At 55.0% G+C, this 21,592-nt stretch overlaps 5 protein-coding genes and 1 non-coding gene across 6 annotated transcripts; 4 read left to right on the top strand and 2 right to left on the bottom strand.

Moving 5' to 3' along the window:
* Positions 1–1,017: 1,017 nt before the first annotated feature.
* On the bottom strand, positions 1,018–2,969 carry MYCTH_2132657 (uncharacterized protein). Its single transcript, XM_003660409.1, has 5 exons — positions 2,786–2,969; positions 2,650–2,712; positions 2,424–2,510; positions 2,227–2,349; positions 1,018–2,167 (listed from the first exon to the last, which is right to left on the bottom strand). The coding sequence occupies exons 1-5, from the start codon at positions 2,870–2,872 to the stop codon at positions 1,376–1,378; spliced, it is 1,152 nt and encodes a 383-aa protein (XP_003660457.1). The 5' UTR covers positions 2,873–2,969; the 3' UTR covers positions 1,018–1,375.
* Positions 2,970–3,360: 391 nt separating this feature from the next.
* MYCTH_2298813 (uncharacterized protein) lies at positions 3,361–7,167 on the top strand. The gene is made up of 3 exons (XM_003660408.1): positions 3,361–3,907; positions 3,979–6,074; positions 6,182–7,167. The coding sequence occupies exons 1-3, from the start codon at positions 3,583–3,585 to the stop codon at positions 6,965–6,967; spliced, it is 3,207 nt and encodes a 1,068-aa protein (XP_003660456.1). The 5' UTR covers positions 3,361–3,582; the 3' UTR covers positions 6,968–7,167.
* On the bottom strand, positions 7,168–10,115 carry MYCTH_2298809 (uncharacterized protein). Its single transcript, XM_003660407.1, has 5 exons — positions 9,940–10,115; positions 9,321–9,742; positions 7,654–9,264; positions 7,436–7,586; positions 7,168–7,326 (listed from the first exon to the last, which is right to left on the bottom strand). The coding sequence occupies exons 1-4, from the start codon at positions 10,032–10,034 to the stop codon at positions 7,477–7,479; spliced, it is 2,238 nt and encodes a 745-aa protein (XP_003660455.1). The 5' UTR covers positions 10,035–10,115; the 3' UTR covers positions 7,168–7,326; positions 7,436–7,476.
* A 2,273-nt stretch (positions 10,116–12,388) lies between these two features.
* MYCTH_2298808 (uncharacterized protein) lies at positions 12,389–16,562 on the top strand. Its single transcript, XM_003660406.1, has one exon. The coding sequence runs from the start codon at positions 12,799–12,801 to the stop codon at positions 16,429–16,431; it is 3,633 nt and encodes a 1,210-aa protein (XP_003660454.1). The 5' UTR covers positions 12,389–12,798; the 3' UTR covers positions 16,432–16,562.
* Positions 16,563–16,892: 330 nt separating this feature from the next.
* On the top strand, positions 16,893–16,977 carry MYCTH_t31. The gene has a single exon. It is a non-coding gene; the product is annotated as a tRNA-Ala (tRNA).
* Positions 16,978–18,161: 1,184 nt separating this feature from the next.
* On the top strand, positions 18,162–21,272 carry MYCTH_2314160 (uncharacterized protein). The gene is made up of 3 exons (XM_003660405.1): positions 18,162–18,268; positions 18,504–20,251; positions 20,308–21,272. The coding sequence occupies exons 2-3, from the start codon at positions 18,553–18,555 to the stop codon at positions 20,445–20,447; spliced, it is 1,839 nt and encodes a 612-aa protein (XP_003660453.1). The 5' UTR covers positions 18,162–18,268; positions 18,504–18,552; the 3' UTR covers positions 20,448–21,272.
* Positions 21,273–21,592: the final 320 nt, after the last annotated feature.

Below are 21,592 nucleotides of genomic sequence, written 5' to 3'. Positions count from 1 at the left end.
CACCCTGAGCTGCACGTATTCAGGAACATCCCGTGTGAAGCGGGAATGGAGAACACGTGTATCCTACCTTCCGCGATTCATCTTTATTTTAATTTCACGTTCACCGTGTGCGACTCCGTTCAGTCTCCCCGCAATTCTTCACCGTTCCTCCCCGCTTGTGCCTTCTTGATCTGGCGTCGAGCATTTACGCGAGGACGGTAAGTAACTGGCCTCTGGAGAATCCTCGCGGGGGACTGACGGCACACGGGGAGGTATTCCGCAGCAGCCGAGACGGGTCCGATGCATTCCAACCATGCGCGGTTTCTGTCCGGTTTCCAAACCAGTTCCCAGTGAACTCAGTGGACCAGGCTTCCCTTGGGCTTGCGCGGGGGATCAGGTTGGGATTACATACCTCATGCGGTACAACCAAGGTTGCCATCCATCATGAAGGTGAGACTTCAGGTTCGGTCCTTTATGCTGGCAAGTATTGAGAGCGGACGCCGGATTATGCTCCTCTCCACGTCGGCATTCCGACATCAAAGCGAGGCGACGATAGTAGCGATGTGCGCTTTGAACACTGGATGGCGGTGTCAGCCAAGAGATCCTGGGGGGACGGGGAAACTTGGCTCTCGGAGGAGTTGCTTCTCGATCCCCGCTCATCCTGCAAATTCACACTACAGGCGCCGCCCAGCGATCCTACACTTTTCGCTGCCTGGGGCTTTCGGAGTTAAATGGCCGAACGGACCGTGCCTTATCCTTATGTGCTCGGCCCGACTTGTTTTGACAGGGACGGAACATCGACTTCGGGATCTTACTGCAGAAGTGCATCTCTGGGGATGCTCAACTAAAAGTGCAGGTCCCGCGTGCATGCAATGTGCAATCTAACCTGATATGCCTAGTACAAGTAAGGAACCATGAATTGTCTCATGAAACAATAATTGGAGGCTTCCATGGTTTATCTTCCATCTTTCCTCTGTTTAGTTCTTACCTACCACTCCTCTCTCCTTTCATTTTTCTTCTCCTTTTTATATTTCATTTAAGCATCCCGCCCTCACATTCAATTGACTGTACCTCGCGCGAGCAATCTGTACAATATGATAGCCCACCTGCTTGGCCTGCCTTCTCAGCAAGGTGTCCAGCTCGAGGATGCGCAGCAGTCGCATTTGTTAGCCCGAACTGACGCCCATAACCCTCCTCTTGTTTGGATTCTTCCGTTTGCCGGCTGGCACCCTTTTGGAACTCTTCTTCAGTCGAGTGGGTCTAAGGTACGGTTCCTTCGCGATCGGGCATGCCCACAATGGAATTTGAAGAGGTCATTACAATCGTCATCGTTAACAACCAGCCAAGATGCTAATCAAACATTGGCCGCAGTACTAGTACAGTCTATAGAGGGATATCATAGCTTCTCGATGATGGCCGCCGCATACTCGTGCGTCTTGGCCTTTCCGCCCAAGTCGCCGGTCAGAACCTTGCCCTCAGCCAGAGTATCAAACGTCGCCTTCTCAATCCGGTCCGCATACTCGTTCAGGCCCATGTGCCTCAACATCATCAAAGAGCTGAGGAGGAGGGCGGTGGGGTTGGCGAGACCCTTGCCAGCGATATCAGGGGCGGAGCCGTGGACGGCCTCGAAGATGGAGCACTCGTCACCAATGTTGCCAGAGGGCGTCAGACCCAGACCACCAATCAAGCCGGCGCACATGTCGGACAGAATGTCGCCGTAGAGGTTGGGCATAACCAGGACCTTGTCGTTGTACGGCACAGGGTCGGTCGTCATCTTCAGGCAGGTGTTGTCGAGCAGCTCAGCGTCGAACTCGATGTCCGGGAACTCCTTGGCAACCTGGTTGCCGACAGAGAGGAACAGGCCGTCGCTCATCTTCATGATGGTGGCCTTGTGCACGACGCGGACCTTCTTGCGGCCAATGGCACGCGCGTGCTGGAAGGCGAACCGCAGCACACGCTCGCTGGCCTCGCGGGTGATGAGCTTAATGCTCTGGACGACGCCATCCACCACGACATGCTCAATACCGGAGTACTCGCCTTCGGTGTTCTCGCGGATCAGGACCGTGTCAACATTGTCGTAGGGGGTCTTGTAGCCGGCAACCGACCGGCAGGGCCGCAGGTTGGCGAAAAGGTTGAAGGTGCGGCGGAGGGTAAGGTTGAGAGAGACGTGACCCTTGCCAATGGGAGTCTGGAACCGCCATCAGATACTGGCCACCCCAACGGGATCTTTGATTTCAGTGCACGTACAGCAAGGGGACCCTTCAGGGCGATCTTGTTCTTCTTGATGCTCTCAATGGCAGCATCGGGGATCGCGGTCTTGCCATCCTTGAGAATTGGGTCGACGTTGATGGGCTCCCAGACGATGGGGGTCTGTCTCGTTGTGTCAGAACTTCGTGAGATAAGCCGTGTAGAGACGCCGGGCGAGCGGAAGTTGGGCGACAGACCTTGGCGGCAGCGAAGATGTCCTTGACAGCAACGGCAATTTCGGGGCCAATGCCGTCACCCTCAATCAAGCTGACGGTGTAGCGGCCCTACAGAGGGGTATTAGCTGCATGGTTTATCTCGTGGAGCGTTTGCTGGACCATGGTGTTTGAGTGATTTTCATATGCCAAGCCAACGGTTCGCAACGGACGGCGCATTGCACTTTCGCCCAGTCGGAGAGCTGCCTACCTGCGCATCCTTCTGTCCGTTGAACTTGGCGACACGATCTTGCGACGAGTACAGCCTCTGGTTCTGTAGATTTTTGATGTTAGCCAAAGAGGGAAGGGAGAAGACAGTTTGGAGCTGGTGAAGCTGTATAGCACACCTGCAGCGAAAGGGTAACGGCGGCGCGGGGAGCTGCACGCCAGCATTGGCGCTGCACCGGGGCAGCAATCGAGCGGAGGGCTAGCATGTTAAGCAGATATCCTGGGATCGTGTGTGTGAATAGCGGGGGTGGTTGAAGAAAAAAATTGGGCGGGCTAGAGCGTCGCGGTACAACCACCTGGTCTGCAAAGAGGAAGAATGTTTTTGGCTGCCGACAGACGTGGAGATAAAAACTCTCTGAATTCGCTGCAAGCCAACATGGAACCCACATGATGCAGGATTTGGTTACGGATACACTCCGGGACAACGGCAGTGGCCCGTGCAGAGCAAGGATTGTGCGTCGGTCGCCGTCGGTGGCAATAAAACCGAGCTCGCCGCCGAAGGGTGCCATTACGTAGGGCACTACTCCGTAACGTTAGTGTACGGATTAGTGTCCGGAACAGAGCGGGCAGGCCCACTTGATACCCCTCGCCCGCCCGGCCCCTTTCACCGCCTTGATACTGCGGCAGTATCCTTTCCACGTGCAAGGTTCCTGCGGGCGGTGAACAGCTTTGTGCTGAAAGTGGATGGTAAATCCGCATAGTTACCTGATACAACCGCCGCGGCCAACCACTGTGAAGATACTAGTAGCCCCACTCCAACCTTATCCCCTTGTTCATCCAACTCGACAGCAAGACCCGCGACAAACGATACAGGCCAGCTTGCGGAGGTGATGATAGGGGCTACCTGAGCGCACAATCTTGGGTAATTCAGATTGATACCCACGGTGTATGATATCACGCCACGGCGATACCCGCCATGGCCGATCTCGAGCGGACGGTCCTCGACTTCTACCAGGTCTCGACGCTCAACCCCGTCCAATGGCCGGCCGAAAAGGACAATGAGAGCGATGGTTCTGAAGATGAGGCCGCCAAGAAAAAGGCAAACAGGAGGAAGTCGAGGTATCAGGCCCTCGAGCGAGCCGTGGGCAATAGAAGCAGCGTTGTCCCGGGCTCCGAGAACTCGGGCAACGGCGTGGGCAACCTGGTGCAAAGGGACGAACCAGATCCCCTGGGCACTACCGACAGCGTGGTACGGACATTGAAACATATGGGGGTCCCGCTGCAGGATGACGTGAGGCTTCGTGAGTCTTAGCTGTGGCAAGTGAGTGGCTAGGCGTTGACAAGCGAAACTGACCCTTTGCTCTCCCGGCAGGCAACCGGTTCCTCCTCTCCTCGACGACCTTCTCCCCCGCCCTGTTTCTCTCTCAGATGCATGCCACAGCCGATACGCAGTCCTTGATCAACGGGCTGGATGTCCTCTCCAAGTCGATCGATCAAAAGTCGGCGTCGCTCAAGGTTCTTGTCGAGTCCAACTTTGAGCGCTTCGTCCGCGCCAAAGCGACCATCGACAATGTCTACAAGGAGATGAAGTATCGTGGCGCCGATCCCAACCCTCCGCGCGCCAGGGGCCACTCCCGTCATGCTAGCAGGAACAGCCTTCGAAGTACCAGCGGTCCGCCGCCCCTGGCTGGCCCGCATTCACCTGCGACGGACCCTCGCAAGAAAAATGCGCTCGTAAAGGAGAGCGAGTACGGTGTGCTGGGTGTGAAAGCGCCGCTTCTAGACGTTTCGGCGAAGGCAGAAGAGGTATGGGGCCCTGCGTTGGGCGGTAGGGAGAAGGAGGAACACCTCAAAACGGTTGCCTCCTCTCTTGACCAATACAAGGACTATGTCGAGACGAGCGCAGCAATAGCCGACAGCATCAAGCGCAAGGATTACGAGACTCTGGTCGAGGAGTACACCAGAGCGAGGAAGTTCGCAGATGAGGCAAAACAACTCGCCGACGAGCTCAAGTCGGCGCAGCCTACCGATGACCAACTGTACCGGATTCTTTTGGCAGCGCGGATGTGGCACGATGTCGAGGAGCAGATCCAGGTCCTCAAGCGGGACATCTGGCGCAGGCTCATCTCTCCCTACAACGTGGCCAAGGCTGACACCCCGGGGCAACACGGGGGCGACCAACACATGGAGCTCATTACCCTCCTCCTGGAGCTCGGCGTCGAGGACAACCCCATCTGGGTCTGGCTCTTGAGTCGTTACGACTACCTGAAGAGCAAGATTCAATCCACGGCTGAACGATCCAAGGTGGAGATTGAGATCCTGCGTCGGCGACTGGCAAACGCCGAGAACCCGAAGCCAGAAACGATCGCATCCCATATGCGGACACTCGGGAGGCAGACTGTCGAGGTGATGTCAAAATCCTTCGATTCGCCCGACGTCATTGAACTCTGGGAGATGAACGTCAGTTTCTTGAACAGCTTGCTCGCTCCTCAGGGCATCCTGGGCGAGGTGCTCGAGTTCTGGCAAACCGTCCAGGGCTTCATCGATGGCAAGACGCAGAAGAGCATGCCTCTTGGCTATCACGGAGAGTCCGAGCCTCACCACCGGCTTTCACAGCAGGGTGCTTCGGATCTTCAAAAGGGCACTGTGGAACTGGTCAGCATGATCCGAGATCACGTCCTCATGTTTTTTGCCGGCCCCCCGCCGGAGGATATCTCGTTGCTCTTCTCCCCAATGCCACCGCAGTCTCCAGGGACTCCCGGCGCCGCCTCAGCATCAGGATCGCTGACGCCGCGAGATCCTCGCTTTAATCTTGACCCCAGTAATCCACCTCCCCCATCGCCCAAGAGAGGCGAGCCCTGGGAGAAGTTTGCGTTCTGGCCGCCCTGGTCTAATTCACTCAGCGGAGTGCATTTTCTCTCCAAGATGTTAGCACTTGTAGGGAGTGGTGCTTCGGACATGGCCTCCATCTCTCCCGTTAGCAGCGGAGATGCTGCCGAGGTTGAGAAGGTGCGAACGCTCGTTGGTATCGCCAGGGAGAGATGCGTGACGGCACTCTGCGCGGCATGGAACAGGGACGCCGAGAACATCAAGTACGTGGAAGACTGGAACCGGTCGCCGGACAGCCGGGACGTGACCAGGATGCCGGCTAGTTTCGCCGCCTTTGAGGGCGCCCTCCTCAGCGGCATGCAAAAGATCCTCTACATATCCGACGCCATGTCAAAGCCGGGGGCCGGGGATATTGTCACCCCCCCGCCGACAAAACTGCTACAGATGGTGCGCAGCCAATACGTAACCACACTCTACAAAGCCCTGAGCGGAATGGTCGAGAACGCCGAACGCTTCCCCAAGAAAGCCGACGACGAGTGGACAGTAGAGGTTGATGGTAACGTCTTGGTGAGCAACCCAGCAGTCTCACAGCCTTCAGCGTCGACGCTAGGCGGAGGCACGATAGACGCAGGCGATAGAGTAAGTCACTCTCCTCCACGGCTCCCCGTCCCCGCCTCCTCTCTCTCTCTCTGTGCTTCACTCTCCCACCAAGCAGGGCCGACAGCTGACCACCCGTCCACCTATAGAACGTCCGCATGCTCCTAACTCTGAGCAATCTCCAGGCCCTGCGCTCAACCGTGGTCCCGTCCCTCAACACCCAATTCGAAAACGCCTTCTCCGTCAAGCTCACCGACGAGACCAAAACGATCCGCGACGTTCTCAGCCAGATCGACGCCCGCCTCTTCCAGTCCTACACCCGCCCATCCATCGAAAACCTCCGCCGCATCATCCGCGCGGGCGTCTCCTCGCCGGACTGGTCCCCGCCGCCGGGGGCGAAGCCGCGCTCGGTGCGTCCTTACGTCTACGAGGCCCTGCTCGGCCTCGTCCTCGTGCACACGCAGGTGTCCACGACGGCCGCCTCGCTGACGACCGAGATCCTCTCGTACCTGCTCGAGCAGGCCTCGCGCGAGCTGTTCGAGGCCTTCAAGACGCGCCCGCGCTACCACCTCGAGGCCCTCATGCAGGCCACGCTCGACGTCGAGTTCGTCGCCCAGACGCTGAGCCACTACACCACGGACCGCGCCTCGGAGCTGCAGAGCGCCATCTACCAGGAGCTCGACGGCCGCACCGACAACGACGCGCGCGCCCGCCTGCAGGCCGAGCTGCCCGAGATGCGGGCCGTCTTGAAGAGGCTGCGGGAGGCGAGCAAGGGCGAGTTTGCTTGCTTTAGGAGGCCGAAGAGATCGGCGGCGGGGGCAGCCGCCGCCACTGGTGGTGGCGGTGGTGGGGGGGCCGGGCCAGGTCCCGGTTCCGGAGCGGGATTAGAGAGAAGGGATACGGGCGGGAGTGTGAGGAGCAATCGGGTGGTCTGATCTTTTTTTCCTGGGGCTGGGGGGCTGGGTGCGTTGGTTGAAGCGGGGTTTGCATGCAACAACACACTATCATGGACGGGACGGTCCGTCGTTAAACACAATTTTATTTTCCTGTTCGGATGCCGGACCGTTGTATCAGACGATTGGTGTCCGAGTCCGCACCGGGGTATTGATTCTATCACGAAAAAAGATGGGAAGTCGTATCCCTCTATGCTCCAGACAGAGTGTGTTCCCGACAAATTGCCAACCAACACTGCCCGCTCAACCTGTCACTTGGAAGGCGAAGAGCGCATCATGTCATTAGTCAAAGCCAATTGTTACTGCACCTCAAGGCCATCCGGCGCCGGAAAACCTCATGGCTAGTCGTACATGGCGTAGTCAGTCATAAGTCGTGAGCCATCACAGGCGAGCATCGCGCTCGGCCGGCACACGACCAGAATCGAAGCATACAGAAAAAAAAAAACAAACATTTGGGTTCCCCAGATCGTTGCCAACGGGGGCGGAAACCATCAAGGGTCCGAGTGAGGTAGAAGAAGAGTCGAGCAGAAGAGGAGCTCGAACGAGCGGGAATCGGTGGGCGAAAAGGTAGGGCGCTCTTGCTTTGCCTTGACATTGGCAACTGCAATCAGGACCAGTCAGAGACATTGCAAGAGATGAATTGGCCGATAACAGAAAAAGGGACTTACAGTCGAGGTTGATGGCCTCAAAGTACTCACGGATTGCCGGGTTCTCCTCTTCGGTGACTAACTTCCCGTCGACCTCGCGGCGCGTCGTCCGGGGAAGCGCCTTGCGAATGCCCAGGAGCATATGCAGAAGGTTAGCGATGACATAACCCTGCTGCGCGAAGCTGACGGGCTCCTTTTCGAGCGGCCACAGGTGCCGCAAGTTTTCCTGCTCCCAGGCTTTGAAGGCCCAGCTGGACTTCTCGACGCAGTTTAAGAGAATCAGGACGGCAAAGTACATGTTGAAATCGATCTTGACCTTGCTGTCTTGCAGGACGCGCTGCATACCGGTGAGGAGCGTCTTGCTGGTGGATGCGGCCTTCCTCTCGGCTGCGGCAGCGAGCTGGAGGCAGATCGTATTGAAGAGCTCCCCATCCGTGTCTTCCTTGATCGTCCTGGCCGGGGCGTCTTCGGCCCAGGTTTTGGCGCTGATGGTCCACTGGCGCTCACGGTCCAATATCTCTACAAGGCCCCAGAGCTCAAGCGACTTCTTGAGCAGTTCGTCGTTTGTCTTGCTGGCGACGTCGGCTGCGGTTTGCAGCGTGACTTGCATGAAGTGAGAAGGCTCTCGCTGAATCATTTCGGGCAAGATCTCGCGCATGTACGCCTCAACCTTGGCTGGGACATCCTGGTTGTCATTATCGAGCATGACAATGGGATAAGTCGACGTCCTGTCGTCCACGATACTCGGATCGATAGGTTTCCCCTCGGCGTCCCGGTCGGGGTCGCGCTGCAGCACTTGAAGCTGGAGACGAGGGCCGCATTCGGGGAAGTGTGAGGCCTCAATCACAACACCGTGGCTGCCAAGGTTCATGGATTGTTTGATGGAATTGACTCTCGCTTGGGCAAGCACAATTTGAACGCCTGCAGAGTACAGGTCTAACTGCTCCGAGAATCTTGTGCGGACGCATCCGGAGCGCCATACTCGGGGAGACAAGACTTTTCGGCAGGTATCACAGGGTGAGCCTTGAGAGCAGGTCTTTCTGAGGACTCGGCACCGAATGCAGGCGCCAATCTTCCGGACCTCTTGGACTTCTTTTCTTCTCGTCGCATTGAACCGGGCCCTTGAGTGGCGAGACTTGGCACCATTCGGGCCGCCGTCGAGGCGGAAGACTCCCTTGCCAGGAGTGGCTGATGTAGTTTGCATGGGACTGTTATGTGTAACGGGGGTCTGGAAAGTATCAGTCGCATATGTGATCTCGCCCCAAGGCGGTGGCGCGCTTGGTGTTGGCATCGCCGGAGCTGCCATCCCAGGAGTGCTTGGGCCCGGGGCAGACTCCTCTGTCCCGCTCATATCCGCGACCGGAAGGGTGTTGACCGCAGCCGCGGCGGCGGCGGCGGCGGCAGCAGCAGCAGCAGCAGCATTAGCAGTCGCAGTAGCAGCTTCGGCTGCCGCTGCGGCTTCTTCGCCCAGTATCTCAGGGTCGAGATACGGAGGATGCAGGCGAGCGGTGGCGGCGGCGGCCATGCTGATATTCGCAGACTCGGATGATTGCGCATCTTCAGCCCGTAGAATTTCTTGAAGACGCTCTTCGGCAGTGGGCGCGCGGTCTGCCTCTTCCGGCCGGGGCTCAGCTACATACGAGTCAGATCTGCGCATCCCTCCACTTTGTGTTCTACTGACGACGTACACTTTGGCGGCTGGGACGTGCTACTCTCCTGGTGCAACGGGGGATTCTCGATAATAAACTGGTCTTGCAGCTCGAAACGCTCTGTAGACTGCCCAGCGGGCGGCGAGGGGCCAGAGGGGGCAGTGCCATTGGGCTGACCGCGGTCGTCGTTTTTCTCGTTCAGATCGATTTGTCGCGATACTTCGGCAAGAACTCCGAGGGCGGTCCAGTCGCGCTGCATCATCGGCAAATCAACCGCCGACCCGTTCGTTTGGGCACGCGCTTGGGCCTGCTGACTCTGTTGAAAGCGCTGCTGCGCATGGCTCATGCCAGACAGGGCCAGGAGAGCGCTGACTCGTTCCGACTCGGAAATGGCAGGACATTTCTTTGTCAGATGGCTCGTCAGGCTGTCGAGTCGGCCGCGTGGGAAATGTTCTCCGCATCTGCAATCGAGGAGGGATCGGTTAACAATATGGCCATGACCAAGCGACTCGCACGAACAAGCGACTCGCACGAACAAGCGACTCGCACGGACAAGCGACTCGCACGAACAAGCGACTCGCACGAACAAGCGACTCGCACGAACAAGCGGTGGGAACAACGACCAGTGACAAGGGGAACAAAAGAGCGGTAAACTCACGCTTTGCAGGTGTGGGGGTAGCGATTGCTTTGATCCTGCAGTTTCGGACCTCGTTCGAAATACTGCAAGATGAGCGCATTCGGCCGTCTCCCCATTGTTGTGGTCAGAGTGCCGGGTATGTCATGGACGGATCGGAAGCTGTTCTGGTCGGTGAGCTTGTCCCAGTGCCGGACGAGGGGTCTGGAGTTGTGAAAATACTGCCGGCTTAAAAAACTTGGCGGTCAGTCATCCTGTCGTCAGCCCTTGCTTTGCGGTGGATCTGGTCGTCCGCCCTCTCACGTGAATGCGGTCCCAGTGATCAATTGGTACACTACGGAGTACTGTGTACACAGTAGGTACAGTCAGGGGTCAAAAGTCCCCTGCCACCCCACCCACATAAACGCGTTCCACGACAGAGACGCGTACCCAACCTTCTTTTCTATATCCTACAGCTCTACAATATGGAGCCCAAACTACACAATTTTATATCCAAATTAACGGCTGACCATCATAGTAATAGGGAATTAAGCCCTTATATTTGAGTTATTATTTATAGCCTTATATCTATAGGATATAGCGAGCAATCTCTAGTAACCCTGTTTAGCGTATCTCGACCGGCCATCTACCATGCCATTAAACTCTAGAATTCTTATAATACTTTTAAGTCTCTACCTTAAAGCGGCTGTCCTAAGGTTCTTTTGCCTTCGAAAAAGCGATATATCCTTTTAATGATTAAAAAGGAATGACGTATAGCAAGGAAGGCCCTTGTTAATATAATTAGGAAGAAAGTATTACCTTTAACTATTTGACGATTCCTCTAAGTATACTATTTATATAAATGACAAGTAAAAAGGAAGATTTCTTTAATAAAAGAGCTAGTAAAGGATAGATATAACTTTATATATAACTAGTTAGAAAAAACTAATAAATTGGTTTAAATAAGTTAAATATAATATAGTAATTCTTTTTAGTATTTCTAACTATCTTAGACTATCTTTTCTAATAAGTATTCTTATTAAAATAGTACCTTAAATCTAACTATCTAGATATTCTATTTTCCTTCTAAGAAGTATAACTATAGATTTATTAACTTAAAGAACTATATAAGGGTAAATATTACGATTATAATATAGGGGGTAATATAGGTAGGTAGTTAGAGTAAGCTTATTATCCTAGAGAGGTATCTAAGTACTCTATATTATAGATATATAGTTAGAAGAGGGCCTTTTACCTTATTATAATAGAACTTAATACTTTTAGTAAGATAATACTCCTATATATATCCATAAATCTATTAAATAGTAGCTCTTAGTATAGGGGATTTCCTGGATTAAATAGCCTATATATAGCCCTAATTTAAACCCTATTAAATATATATAGGCCCTTTTTAAACAGAGGCTATATATAATATTCCTAGATCTATAGAATTTAAGGCAGAATAGGCTAGATATTAAAGAGTTTACCAAGTACCTATAGGAGGTATAGTAGGCTATTAATCAGGGGCTAATCGACAAGCTAATCTAGGGAATGCCACGTCGGCTGGCCGTAGTCAAAAGAGCCAGGGGGTGGTATACAAAATATTGAAGCTTGGAACCAGGGCTACTATCTAATGTAAATAGTTTTCCTATACAATTTGTGGCTGTTGAGATATCCTGTATTAAAGTCTGGTGGTAAAAATGTAGATGGCTAGGGACAGGTGGGGTGGCATGAGACTTTTGACACCCCACTATAGCCTGCTAGGTTGAAGTCAAGGTACACAGATTAGTTAAAGCACGCTAACTTGGGTGCCCGGCAAGTACGGAAGCGCTATTTCCATCCTGGATTTCAAATCTTGTGTACTGACAAATTCAACGCCTATTTTTGCAGTCCGTTTTTCTACGGGAGACTTGGATTCACGAATTCAACGAGGTCACCAAAGCACCTCAGAAGTTTGCGGGATGAGGCCTCGCCTCCCGTCAAGCCCTCTGACAATGTGACCTGGGATGCACTGCACATCTCTGACTGCTCTTCAGGAATAGATTGAGGTGCCTGTAGTCGCCTCTGAGGTTTGTCTCGAGACAGTTACGAAAACATACTACAAGTACGGATTACAGTAGTTAACACTGACGGTTTGCTGCATGGCGACGGATGAAACATTGCCGTCTTTCGCCTAGCTCAATACTACCTCTTCGTGACTCGCATTGCGAGCGCGCTGGCCTTTGTCCGCCCTTGCACGGCAGGATTCGGGTCTCCATGATCGGATGCCGCAGTATTACATTGGTATAGCATAAGGCAGTCAACGCTGTTTGTTAAGCTAAGAATTCGTAAGAATCGCCAAGCGAAGCCAAGACAACCAAGCTTTGGCAACAGAATGCCCGACAAGAAGATGACTACGGAGTACGGATAGTAGACAGCGTACCTTATATACTGTATATTACGTATATAAGGTACGTACAGTACCTTACATACCGAAGTTATCCGCGTACGAAGTGTACATAGTGGTGAGCTCAGCGCTCCTAGTAGCAGTGTATGTACGGACCGTACACTCGCCGCAGCCACTTTCTCAGACCGTCCCATCCTTGCCTGCGCGTTTCGTCTGTTCGACGCCGTCCCAACCCCGCTAGGCAACCAAGCGGGAACATCCTGTAGCAGCAAGCAACCACTCTTTTCCACCATAAAACAAATGTTTTCATTGGGTCGACGCGAATGGTATTGCACCCACCACTGACGCACACGATGGGATAACGCTCGCACAGCGCACCCGGCCCGACCGAAGCTCCCGAGAGCCCGAACCTTGTATACCCCAGACACGAGTTTTGGTGCACCACTGTATGGGAACCAATGTTGGAGTTCCTTTGATTCTCGGTACATGAGCCTCTGTCACACATACGCGTGTCCACGATGTTGCTGCTCCATCAGACAGGCAGCGTCAAGATCGGCGAGGTGGTCCGCTATACCGTGACTTACAAGCCGTCGGTCGACCACATCCTTCCCTCTCCCGAGTTTCTGTACCTGCGCATCAAGAACACCTGCGCCATCGCCCTTCGTGCCGCCTTTGTCCATGGGCCATACACCCTCGGGGTCGCCGCATACCCCGCGACATTCAAGCCCTTCGAAAAGTTCGAGAATCCGCGTCGATATGGCGTGCCCGAGTTCGAGCCCATGCTCAAGGCCGGCGCTGTCTGGAACTGCCCCTTGATCGTACCGGACAACATCCGCCAGAGCGCTGGCGAGGGCAGCAGCAAACATGGACACTTTGGGAGCGGGCCCGAGCATGATGAGGACACTGTCTCTTGGGTGATTGAGGTTTCCTCCCAAGTCATCTTTTCCGCCTCCGCGTCGGTGCACTATGAGATCCTGCTGGCGCGCGACGAGAAGTCGCTGAATCTTGGCTCCGTGATGCCCGTCATCGGGGGCCAAGTGCAAGCACCCCAGCCTGGCCGGGTGAGCGACTTCCAGCAGAGCGCTGGCTCATCGAAACACCATCCCGCACAGCCCAAGGGCGTCTTCTCCAAGGCAATACACCTCAAAGTTCAAGATACCGCAGCCCTGTGGAATACTCCGGAAATCCCAGGTTGGAACGAGATTGGATGGCTCCGGGCGAGGGAAGAGGACTGCTCCGACGCTCCCGCCGAAGCCGGCGCGGCCACCAGAAATTCTGGCGAGGCAAAGCGGCCGCCAAAGCACCGACAAAAGAAGATTCATCTAGTTGTGCTTACCCACGGGTTGCACAGCAATCTAGGCGGCGACATGCTGTTCATGAAGGAGAGCATAGATGCAGCAGTGAAGCAGGCAAAGGTTGACGCGAAAGCGCGCAAAGCAAGGGAACGCGCGGCAAGGCGGCGTGCGCGCAAGGGCGCTACTACGACGGGCGACTCTTTTGAAAGGGGCGACCAGGGTTCAAACCTCGATCCGAATCTGGGACTCAAAGCGGGTACTGACACCGCTAGCCGACGGAAAGAAGGCGACGAAGGCGAGCAGCTCGAGGACGAGGAGGACGATGAGGAGGTGGACGACGACGAAGAAGTCATTGTACGCGGCTTTTCCGGAAACGCGGCAAAGACCGAGAGGGGAATCAAATACCTGGGTAAACGGCTTGCCAGGTATATCTTGCTTATGACGTTTCCAGATCAGCCATGCTTGCCCACCGCCAAGGCAGCTTCAGAGGCCATCACCCACTCGCTCAAGACAGGAGCCCAAAAGAAGGCCATCGAAGAAGCACACAAGCACAGCTCCGCCCACCTGGCAGCCTCTCCGGGCGGAAAACGTTTGTACAAATTCACCAAGATCAGCTTCATCGGCCATTCCCTCGGAGGCTTGGTGCAGATGTACGCAATAGCGTACATCCAGAAACACTCACCGCAGTTCTTCGATCTTATCGAGCCGATCAACTTCATTGCGCTGGCATCCCCGTTCCTTGGCCTAAACCATGAGAATCCGCTCTACGTGAAGTTTGCGTTAGACTTTGGCCTGGTAGGGAGGACAGGACAAGACCTGGGCCTGACCTGGAGAGCGCCAACGATCGCCCGGAATGGATGGGGCGCGCTCATGAGCAATCTTGGGGAGCACGCGCACAAGCGCGTATATGGAGAATATCAGCCCGAGTCCAAGCCCCTCCTGCGGATCCTGCCAACGGGGCCGGCTCACAAAGCGCTCAAGAAGTTCCGTAACCGAACGGTCTATTCCAACGTGGTCAACGACGGGATCGTTCCACTCCGGACAAGCTGTCTCCTCTTTCTGGACTGGCAGGGCCTTGGTCGAGTCGAAAAGGCTCGTCGAGAGGCAGGGCTCGTGGGAACAGTCGTGGGGTTTGGCTGGGCCGAACTGACTGGAGCCAACATGACGACTCCTAGACTCGCTCCTTGGTCGCCGGCCGAACAAGAAGATAAAGATGACGCTGAAAGCGCGGGCAAGACAACTCCAACCGGTCATGAGGATTCTCACCGGGTCCCGCAGCCGCCGACTAATGCCATGCTGGAAGACGATCGGCAAAGCCTGAGGTCGATAGCCAAACCGTACCGAGAGACACCTTCAGAGCTGCAGCATCTTCAGAATTCGAGCACAAACAACACGTCGAATCCTCTTTCCGGCATCTTCAATTTCTTCCGCAGCGAGACACCAAAATCGCCGCCCCTGGCGTCTCCTAAAATAAACAAGATCTACCAGCGGAGCCAGACGCTCAAATCGGATCAGTGGCCGGCCTCGGATTCGGGTACCTCGTCCAAATCCAGAGTGACGGCTGGGAACGAGCTCAGCGAGGATGCAGAGGGAATGTCGGCGCCTCCAAAAACGAGCATCTTCGAGTCGGCTGGTGACCTTCTCAACCCAAAACTACCCCCAGTCGAGTTTCTCATTGATCCATCGAAACGTCCTCGAACTATCTTTCATGACCGTGTCTATCACCCGGCGGACATCCCCCCACCACCCGTCAAAGAGCGGCCTTCGGGCACTTTGAGCCTACGGCGCCGGACGCCAGCTGCAAGCTCCTCTTTTCTAAAATCCAACGACGACACCACCTCTTCGTCGAGATCCCACCCGGTCAACCAAAACGACACCTCCCCGGATTCACCGCGATCCCAACAATCCAAACCCGCGCCCCCCTCTACTGCCGCCAGCGACGAAGCCTCGACTGTCCACAGCCCTTCTTCGGACGCCACTCACGGCGAGGCCGCCGCTACCGAGGACGTCGCCGACGTAGATATCGACACCTCCCAGATGCGCGTCGAAGAGAAAATTGCGCGCGCCTACCACCGCGGTCTCTCGTGGCGCAAGGTTCTCGTCAAGCTCGAACCCGACGCGCACAATAACATTATCGTGCGCCGCACCTTCGCCAACGCGTTCGGCTGGCCAGTGATCCAGCACCTGGTCGAAGCGCACTTCAGTGACTCCGCGACGGCGCGGCTCAGAGACGAGGACGAGCCGAACGCCGAAAGGGCGAAACCGATTGGGGAGGGAACGGACGAAGGTGGCGGCGAGATAAGGGCGGCTGCGAGGGGGTTGAACGCGAGAGGGGAGGATGTCAGTATCAGGAACGGAAGGGATGGTGATGAGGATGAGGATGAGGATGAGGGTGATGCTGATGAGAAACAGGATACGGTGTCTGAGTTGCCGCAAGGCCCGGGGCTGTCGCCTTCGCTGGCCAACGCCAACAGCAACAACGCGCAAGGCGCTTTCCCTGCCCAGTCTAGCACTGCTGCTGGCAAGGGTAGTGGCGGTACGTCAACGACGACGTGGCCGCCGCCGGACAGGGTTGATTCAGTGACGTGGAGCGATCGAGACTGGGCAGATAGCGGGGATGAGAGTGATGACGGGGTGGGCGGAAGATTGAGTGGTACGAGAAAGGAAGCGGCCGGCGGTGAGGGAAAGGGGAAGGGGATTGGGCTAGGAATTCCGTTCGGTGGCGGTGAGAGGAGCTCCAGTCCGCTGAGCTGGAATTGGACGGAGAAGATCGTTGGCAAGGGGGGCCTGGGGCGGTCGAAGTCGCCTTCTGGTGACAGCGGAGCTGGTTCTACCGCTGGAAAGGACGCCAACTGAGCGGTACTATCAATATTGATACGATGTGAAGAATTGAGATCATATCTGAGAGTCGGCGCCTGTGGGCTGTTTAGATACTAAGCCCTCGTTCCTGGATCTTTATCTTTGAGCATAGATCGACCTTGTCTAGCACAGAGCTTGCGTATCAGAATCGCCGACTAATGAGAAACGGTGAGCAGGTGGGCAGTTTGGTAATCCGTAGTATATAGTTTCTTCTCCATCGACTGTCCTGTGAACATGACCTCGCAGAACATGGTCGACACACCCTCTGCTCCTTGTTTACCTGTTGCTCCGAGTAAAGACAGCATGGATGATCCAGCGAGTTTCATGTGTCTCCTGCATAGAGGAAGTAACCAACATACCTTATAACCAATCACGGGCGTGTGGCTCAGTTGGTAGAGCGTTCGCTTAGCATGCCTCCTGCATAGAGGAAGTAACCAACATACCTTATAACCAATCACGGGCGTGTGGCTCAGTTGGTAGAGCGTTCGCTTAGCATGCCTAAGTGCATGCGAAAGGTCCTGGGTTCGATTCCCAGCTCGTCCACAATAACCAACCCTTAAAGGGTTCCAAGCTTTTTTCCCCTCCTCTCAACATCATCAATTGAGCACATTTTCCAACATTTTTTCCCTGCTGCTTTGTAGTTGGAGATATGTTGTCTCTGAGACTGCATTTGACGACTCACATGGCACACACAAGCAGACGAGACCCGTGACGTAGCCGAGGACGAAACATTAATACTCCGCATATACTCCGGAGTACTCTTCCGTTTCGTTTACAAGTACGGAATTCCGTACTTGTTTCACAGTACGGCTGTAACACATCCATACATACCCACGGGGCCACTTAGTGGGGCTTCCGAGTGGGACAGTGGGGGTCTCCACAACTGGTAAGGTACTTAAATCGGGCGTGTCGGGCAACAGCGGGATGGTCAGGTTACGTCAGGAGCTTGTTGTTTGTGCGTGTGTGATTCGAGAATCATCCAATCCCTCTCGAGGTACAAGTGCTACACTGCATATAGTTTTGTCGGATTCTAGAATTGCAGCTTGGTGGTGCAGCCTACAGCTGACCGCTAGTTGTCGAGACATTGATGTTTGTTAACTATGCTCATTCACCTCCAACCCTAAGCATGTCGTCGATATCGGTGCACTCGGGCTGACCTGGAAGTTTGTCTACTGTAGTACTTGCACTTCGTGAGACACCGCCTGCGTCTGATGATTAAAGGTACAGGTACACCCGAAGTCTTCTTCCTCATACCACCCTCTATTCCTCTTCCGGTGATTGTATTGCAGATTCCCCTTAATCCGACCACTAGTAGGGCCAGATTGAGGCCATTACCATTGTCTGAATTGTCAACCTCTGGTGGCCGCCCAATTGCAACTCCTTGCCCTTTGTCTCCGATTTGCGGGCTCCAACAGATCAAATCGGGGATACTCGTGGCCGGGTTGCCTGGCGCTGTTGAATGCATCTTTGCAGAAGTGGAGTGGGATGTGCGGGTGTTGACCAATGAGGATTCCTCCGGGTACGGCGACTTTGAACTCTCACCCATGCTACAAACCCGACTTTTGCACACTGTGCAGGTAAAAGCAGCCACTGCCCCGCGGCCTTCTCTCCTTCCCTCCTGTCCTCTCTCCCCGATTCCCTGTCCATTCTTCCTTTCCTTCCTCTTCCTCCCTTCCGCCTTTTTTTTTTTCGGGATTCAATACTCCTCCTGGGACCCATCGCCGGCCGGAGTCCAAAGGCACAACGGTGCAAAGTTGTAGAGGTGTAGGCGCTACATTCCTTGTCCGTCACGGGGAGTGGGCGGGTGCTGAGCTGCTCTCCCAGGATTGAATCTGTATGCTCTCCTTCGCCGCGATTGTTCTCTTCTCTTGCTTCTCTTCCTCTTCCCCCCACCCCTCTCTCTCCCTCCGGATTTCGGTAGCTTCTCCCCTCGTTCGGTCGTTGTGGGTGAAGCCATCTGGGCTCAACTTTACTTCCGATCTGCTTCCCTACGTTCACATGCCTCTTTCTCCTCTAGTTTTTTCCGGGATACGGCGGGCTAACGACCAACCCCCCATTCGGGACAGCAGTTGCATTTTCTCATCAAGTCGACGTCGCGATTAGAAGCATCCCGTCACCATGCATATCCGGGAGATGCTGGCGGAAGCCGAGAGGACCGGCAACCCGTCCTTCTCGTTTGAGTACTTCCCGCCCAAGACGGCCCAGGGTGTGCAGAACCTCTACGACCGCATGGAGCGCATGTACAACTTTGGCCCCAAGTTCATCGACATCACCTGGGGCGCCGGCGGCCGCATCGCCGAGCTAACCTGTGAGATGGTGGTTCAGGCGCAGACGTACCTGGGGCTCGAGGCGTGCATGCACCTCACTTGCACCGACATGGGCGAAGAGAAGGTCAATGATGCTCTTCGGAAGGCTTACAAGGCCGGCTGCACCAACATTCTCGCCCTCCGCGGCGACCCGCCACGCGACAAGGAGAAATGGGAGGCTACCGACACCAAATTCCGGTACGCCCGCGATCTCGTGGCCCACATCCGCAAGATGTACGGCAACCACTTCGATATCGGCGTGGCCGGCTACCCGGAGGGCTGTGACGACAACAAGGACGAGGATTTGCTCCTTGACCATCTTAAGGAGAAAGTTGACATGGGGGCTTCGTTCATCGTTACGCAGATGTTCTACGATGTCGACAACTTCCTCCGCTGGGTCGGGAAGGTCAGGGAACGCGGCATCACCGTGCCCATCGTGCCCGGTATCATGCCCATCGCCACCTACGCCAGCTTCCTACGCCGCGCGAATCACATGAACTGCAAGATTCCCGAAGAATGGATGGCGAAGCTTGAACCGGTCAAGAACGACGACGTGGCGGTCCGCGATATCGGCAAGGTGTTGGTGGCTGACATGTGCCGCAAGATCCTCGCTGCTGGTATCCGCCACCTGCACTTTTACACCATGAACCTCGCCCAGGCGACTCGCATGGTTCTGGAGGAGCTCGACTGGTTGCCGTCGCCCGAGCGCCCCCTCAAGCAGGCTCTCCCTTGGAAGCAGTCCCTGGGTCTCGGGCGCCGCACCGAAGACGTCCGGCCCATCTTCTGGCGAAACCGCAACAAGTCGTACGTCGCGCGCACCCAGGACTGGGACGAGTTTCCCAACGGCCGCTGGGGTGATTCAAGATCTCCAGCTTTCGGCGAGCTCGATGCCTACGGTATTGGCTTGAAAGGCACCAACGAGCAGAACCGCCAGAAGTGGGGTGAACCGACCTGCGTTAGGGACATCGCCAATCTCTTTGTTCGTTATCTGAACAAGGAGATCGACTACCTCCCCTGGAGCGAGGCCCCGGTTGCGGAAGAGGCCGAACTTATCAAGAAAGAGCTGATTGATCTGAACAAGCGCGGGCTCATCACCGTCAACTCGCAGCCCGCTGTCAACGGTGCCAAATCAAACCACCCCGTTCACGGTTGGGGTCCCTCAAATGGCTACGTCTATCAGAAGGCCTACCTCGAAATGCTGGTCGCGCCCGAGCTCTTCCCAGAGGTCAAGCGCCGCATCGAGCAACACCCCGACCTGACCTACCACGCCGTGACCAAGGCTGGCAACCTGTACACGAACGCGCAGTTCGAGGGACCCAACGCCGTCACCTGGGGTGTGTTCCCGGGCAAGGAAATTGTCCAGCCTACCATTGTGGAGAGAATCAGTTTCCTTGCTTGGAAGGATGAGGCGTTCCAACTCGGAACGGAGTGGGCTCGTTGTTACGAGTCAGGCAGCCCCAGCCGCCTGATCCTGGAAGAGATCATGAACACCTGGTATCTTGTAAACATTGGTAAGTGCGAAGGATGACGTCTCCAGGTGGACAACATTTCTCTGACACGAGTACAGTAAACAACGACTTCCACCGGGGCGAGACCATCTTTGAGGTCCTAGACGGACTGGAGGTCCCGAACCTGGACAGAGTTCCGGAGCCGCAGGGTAACGGCGTTACGAACGGCGCTCCTAATGGCGTCGAGGCATCTACATAATACCTCAGGATCATCGTTATCGCTCAGCTCGGACCGCTCAACCTTGCCGACTGCTTGACGACGAACGAAACTTTTTCAACACTACTTGCATGGCCGAAGTATATTTCAACCTCCCAACTTGCACACACAGACGACCTTTAATATCCATCTATCCATCCGCAGCCTGGAGCGGGACGGGACCGGGCCTAGGCCAGGAGGGACGCATTTGACGACGAACGCAACATTTGGACATTATTTAACATACAACAGCATGCATATGGGAAGGCGTTTTTTTGATTCATTAGGGGGTGGGCGAACAAAAAAAGAGGAAGAAATGCGCGCATGATGGGGCGTGGGCGTTTACTCCCCCAGGTTCGGGTCTCTTGGTTTTTTTCAACAAAAAGGGAAAGGCGGGCGGTGTTGGAAAAGGATGGATGGATTTTTTTTCAGTCATCAACTGGTTGTAGACACATGCATCCGAGGACTGGTGTCAGGACAGCGGGGAGGTGGTGATGGTCCAACCCCAGTTTTGATGCATCGCCGAAAATCTCAACGATACCCAGGGGAATTTAGGCAGGATCGGATCTACTTGGCAGGTGTCTGGCTCTCTTTGTAGAGGATAGACAACCTTTCAACTTCAACAGTGGTTAATACAGGCAGAAGGATATATGAGTGAAGAAAAAAAAAAAGGAAAAAAAGACCTCGTCTGTAAGAGAGAGAGAAAGGGTCAAGCTTGTGACGAGAGAGGGAGTCATCGTGTGAGCAGTGAAAGTGATGGTGACAAGACCAAAAGAAAGATCATCGAGACCCTCCAAATGGTTCAGCTTATTGTCACTTGTTCGTCGGCAGAGGATCTCATTGTCATTGATGGATACACAGAGGATCTCTGTCATTGACGGATACACACCACTGAACATCTAATCCAGGGGTACTGATTGCATACATCCCACACTCTCGTCATCGCTCGGTAATTCCTCACAAGACTGAGACGATGATGAACGTCCGGTGCAGAGGCTATTCGAGCAAGAAACATGATTGCTTCGTCCGTCCTCCAGTCCCTCCCCCCACCCCCACAATGCCCGCCGTGCTCTCGTGTACACTAAAAAAAACCACGGATGCGACGCCAAGCGAACAACTCCCCGAAAGCAACTCTGAAGGGGGGAAAC

The sequence above is a fragment of the Thermothelomyces thermophilus genome, chromosome 1, assembly GCF_000226095.1.
Source record: "Thermothelomyces thermophilus ATCC 42464 chromosome 1, complete sequence".
Classification (NCBI taxonomy): Eukaryota; Fungi; Ascomycota; class Sordariomycetes; order Sordariales; family Chaetomiaceae; genus Thermothelomyces; species Thermothelomyces thermophilus.
The sequence above is the reverse complement of the archived record's forward strand: the minus strand, read 5'-3'. Positions and strand labels throughout refer to the sequence as shown.

Bases quoted from the DNA above. Each gene is read 5' to 3' on its own strand.
- MYCTH_2132657 (XM_003660409.1), bottom strand. From the start codon at position 2,872: ATGCTAGCCCTCCGCTCGATTGCTGCCCCGGTGCAGCGCCAATGCTGG. The intron at 2,713-2,785 runs GTGTGCTATACA...AAAAATCTACAG, and splicing joins CCGTTACCCTTTCGCTGCAG to AACCAGAGGCTGTACTCGTC. The intron at 2,168-2,226 runs GTACGTGCACTG...TGGCGGTTCCAG, and splicing joins CCCTGAAGGGTCCCCTTGCT to ACTCCCATTGGCAAGGGTCA.
- MYCTH_2298813 (XM_003660408.1), top strand. From the start codon at position 3,583: ATGGCCGATCTCGAGCGGACGGTCCTCGACTTCTACCAGGTCTCGACG. The intron at 3,908-3,978 runs GTGAGTCTTAGC...CTCTCCCGGCAG, and splicing joins GCAGGATGACGTGAGGCTTC to GCAACCGGTTCCTCCTCTCC. The intron at 6,075-6,181 runs GTAAGTCACTCT...GTCCACCTATAG, and splicing joins CGATAGACGCAGGCGATAGA to AACGTCCGCATGCTCCTAAC.
- MYCTH_2298809 (XM_003660407.1), bottom strand. From the start codon at position 10,034: ATGGGGAGACGGCCGAATGCGCTCATCTTGCAGTATTTCGAACGAGGT. The intron at 9,743-9,939 runs GTGAGTTTACCG...CCTCGATTGCAG, and splicing joins TACCCCCACACCTGCAAAGC to ATGCGGAGAACATTTCCCAC. The intron at 7,587-7,653 runs GTAAGTCCCTTT...TCCTGATTGCAG, and splicing joins TGAGGCCATCAACCTCGACT to TTGCCAATGTCAAGGCAAAG.
- MYCTH_2298808 (XM_003660406.1), top strand. From the start codon at position 12,799: ATGTTGCTGCTCCATCAGACAGGCAGCGTCAAGATCGGCGAGGTGGTC.
- MYCTH_2314160 (XM_003660405.1), top strand. From the start codon at position 18,553: ATGCATATCCGGGAGATGCTGGCGGAAGCCGAGAGGACCGGCAACCCG. The intron at 20,252-20,307 runs GTAAGTGCGAAG...ACACGAGTACAG, and splicing joins CTGGTATCTTGTAAACATTG to TAAACAACGACTTCCACCGG.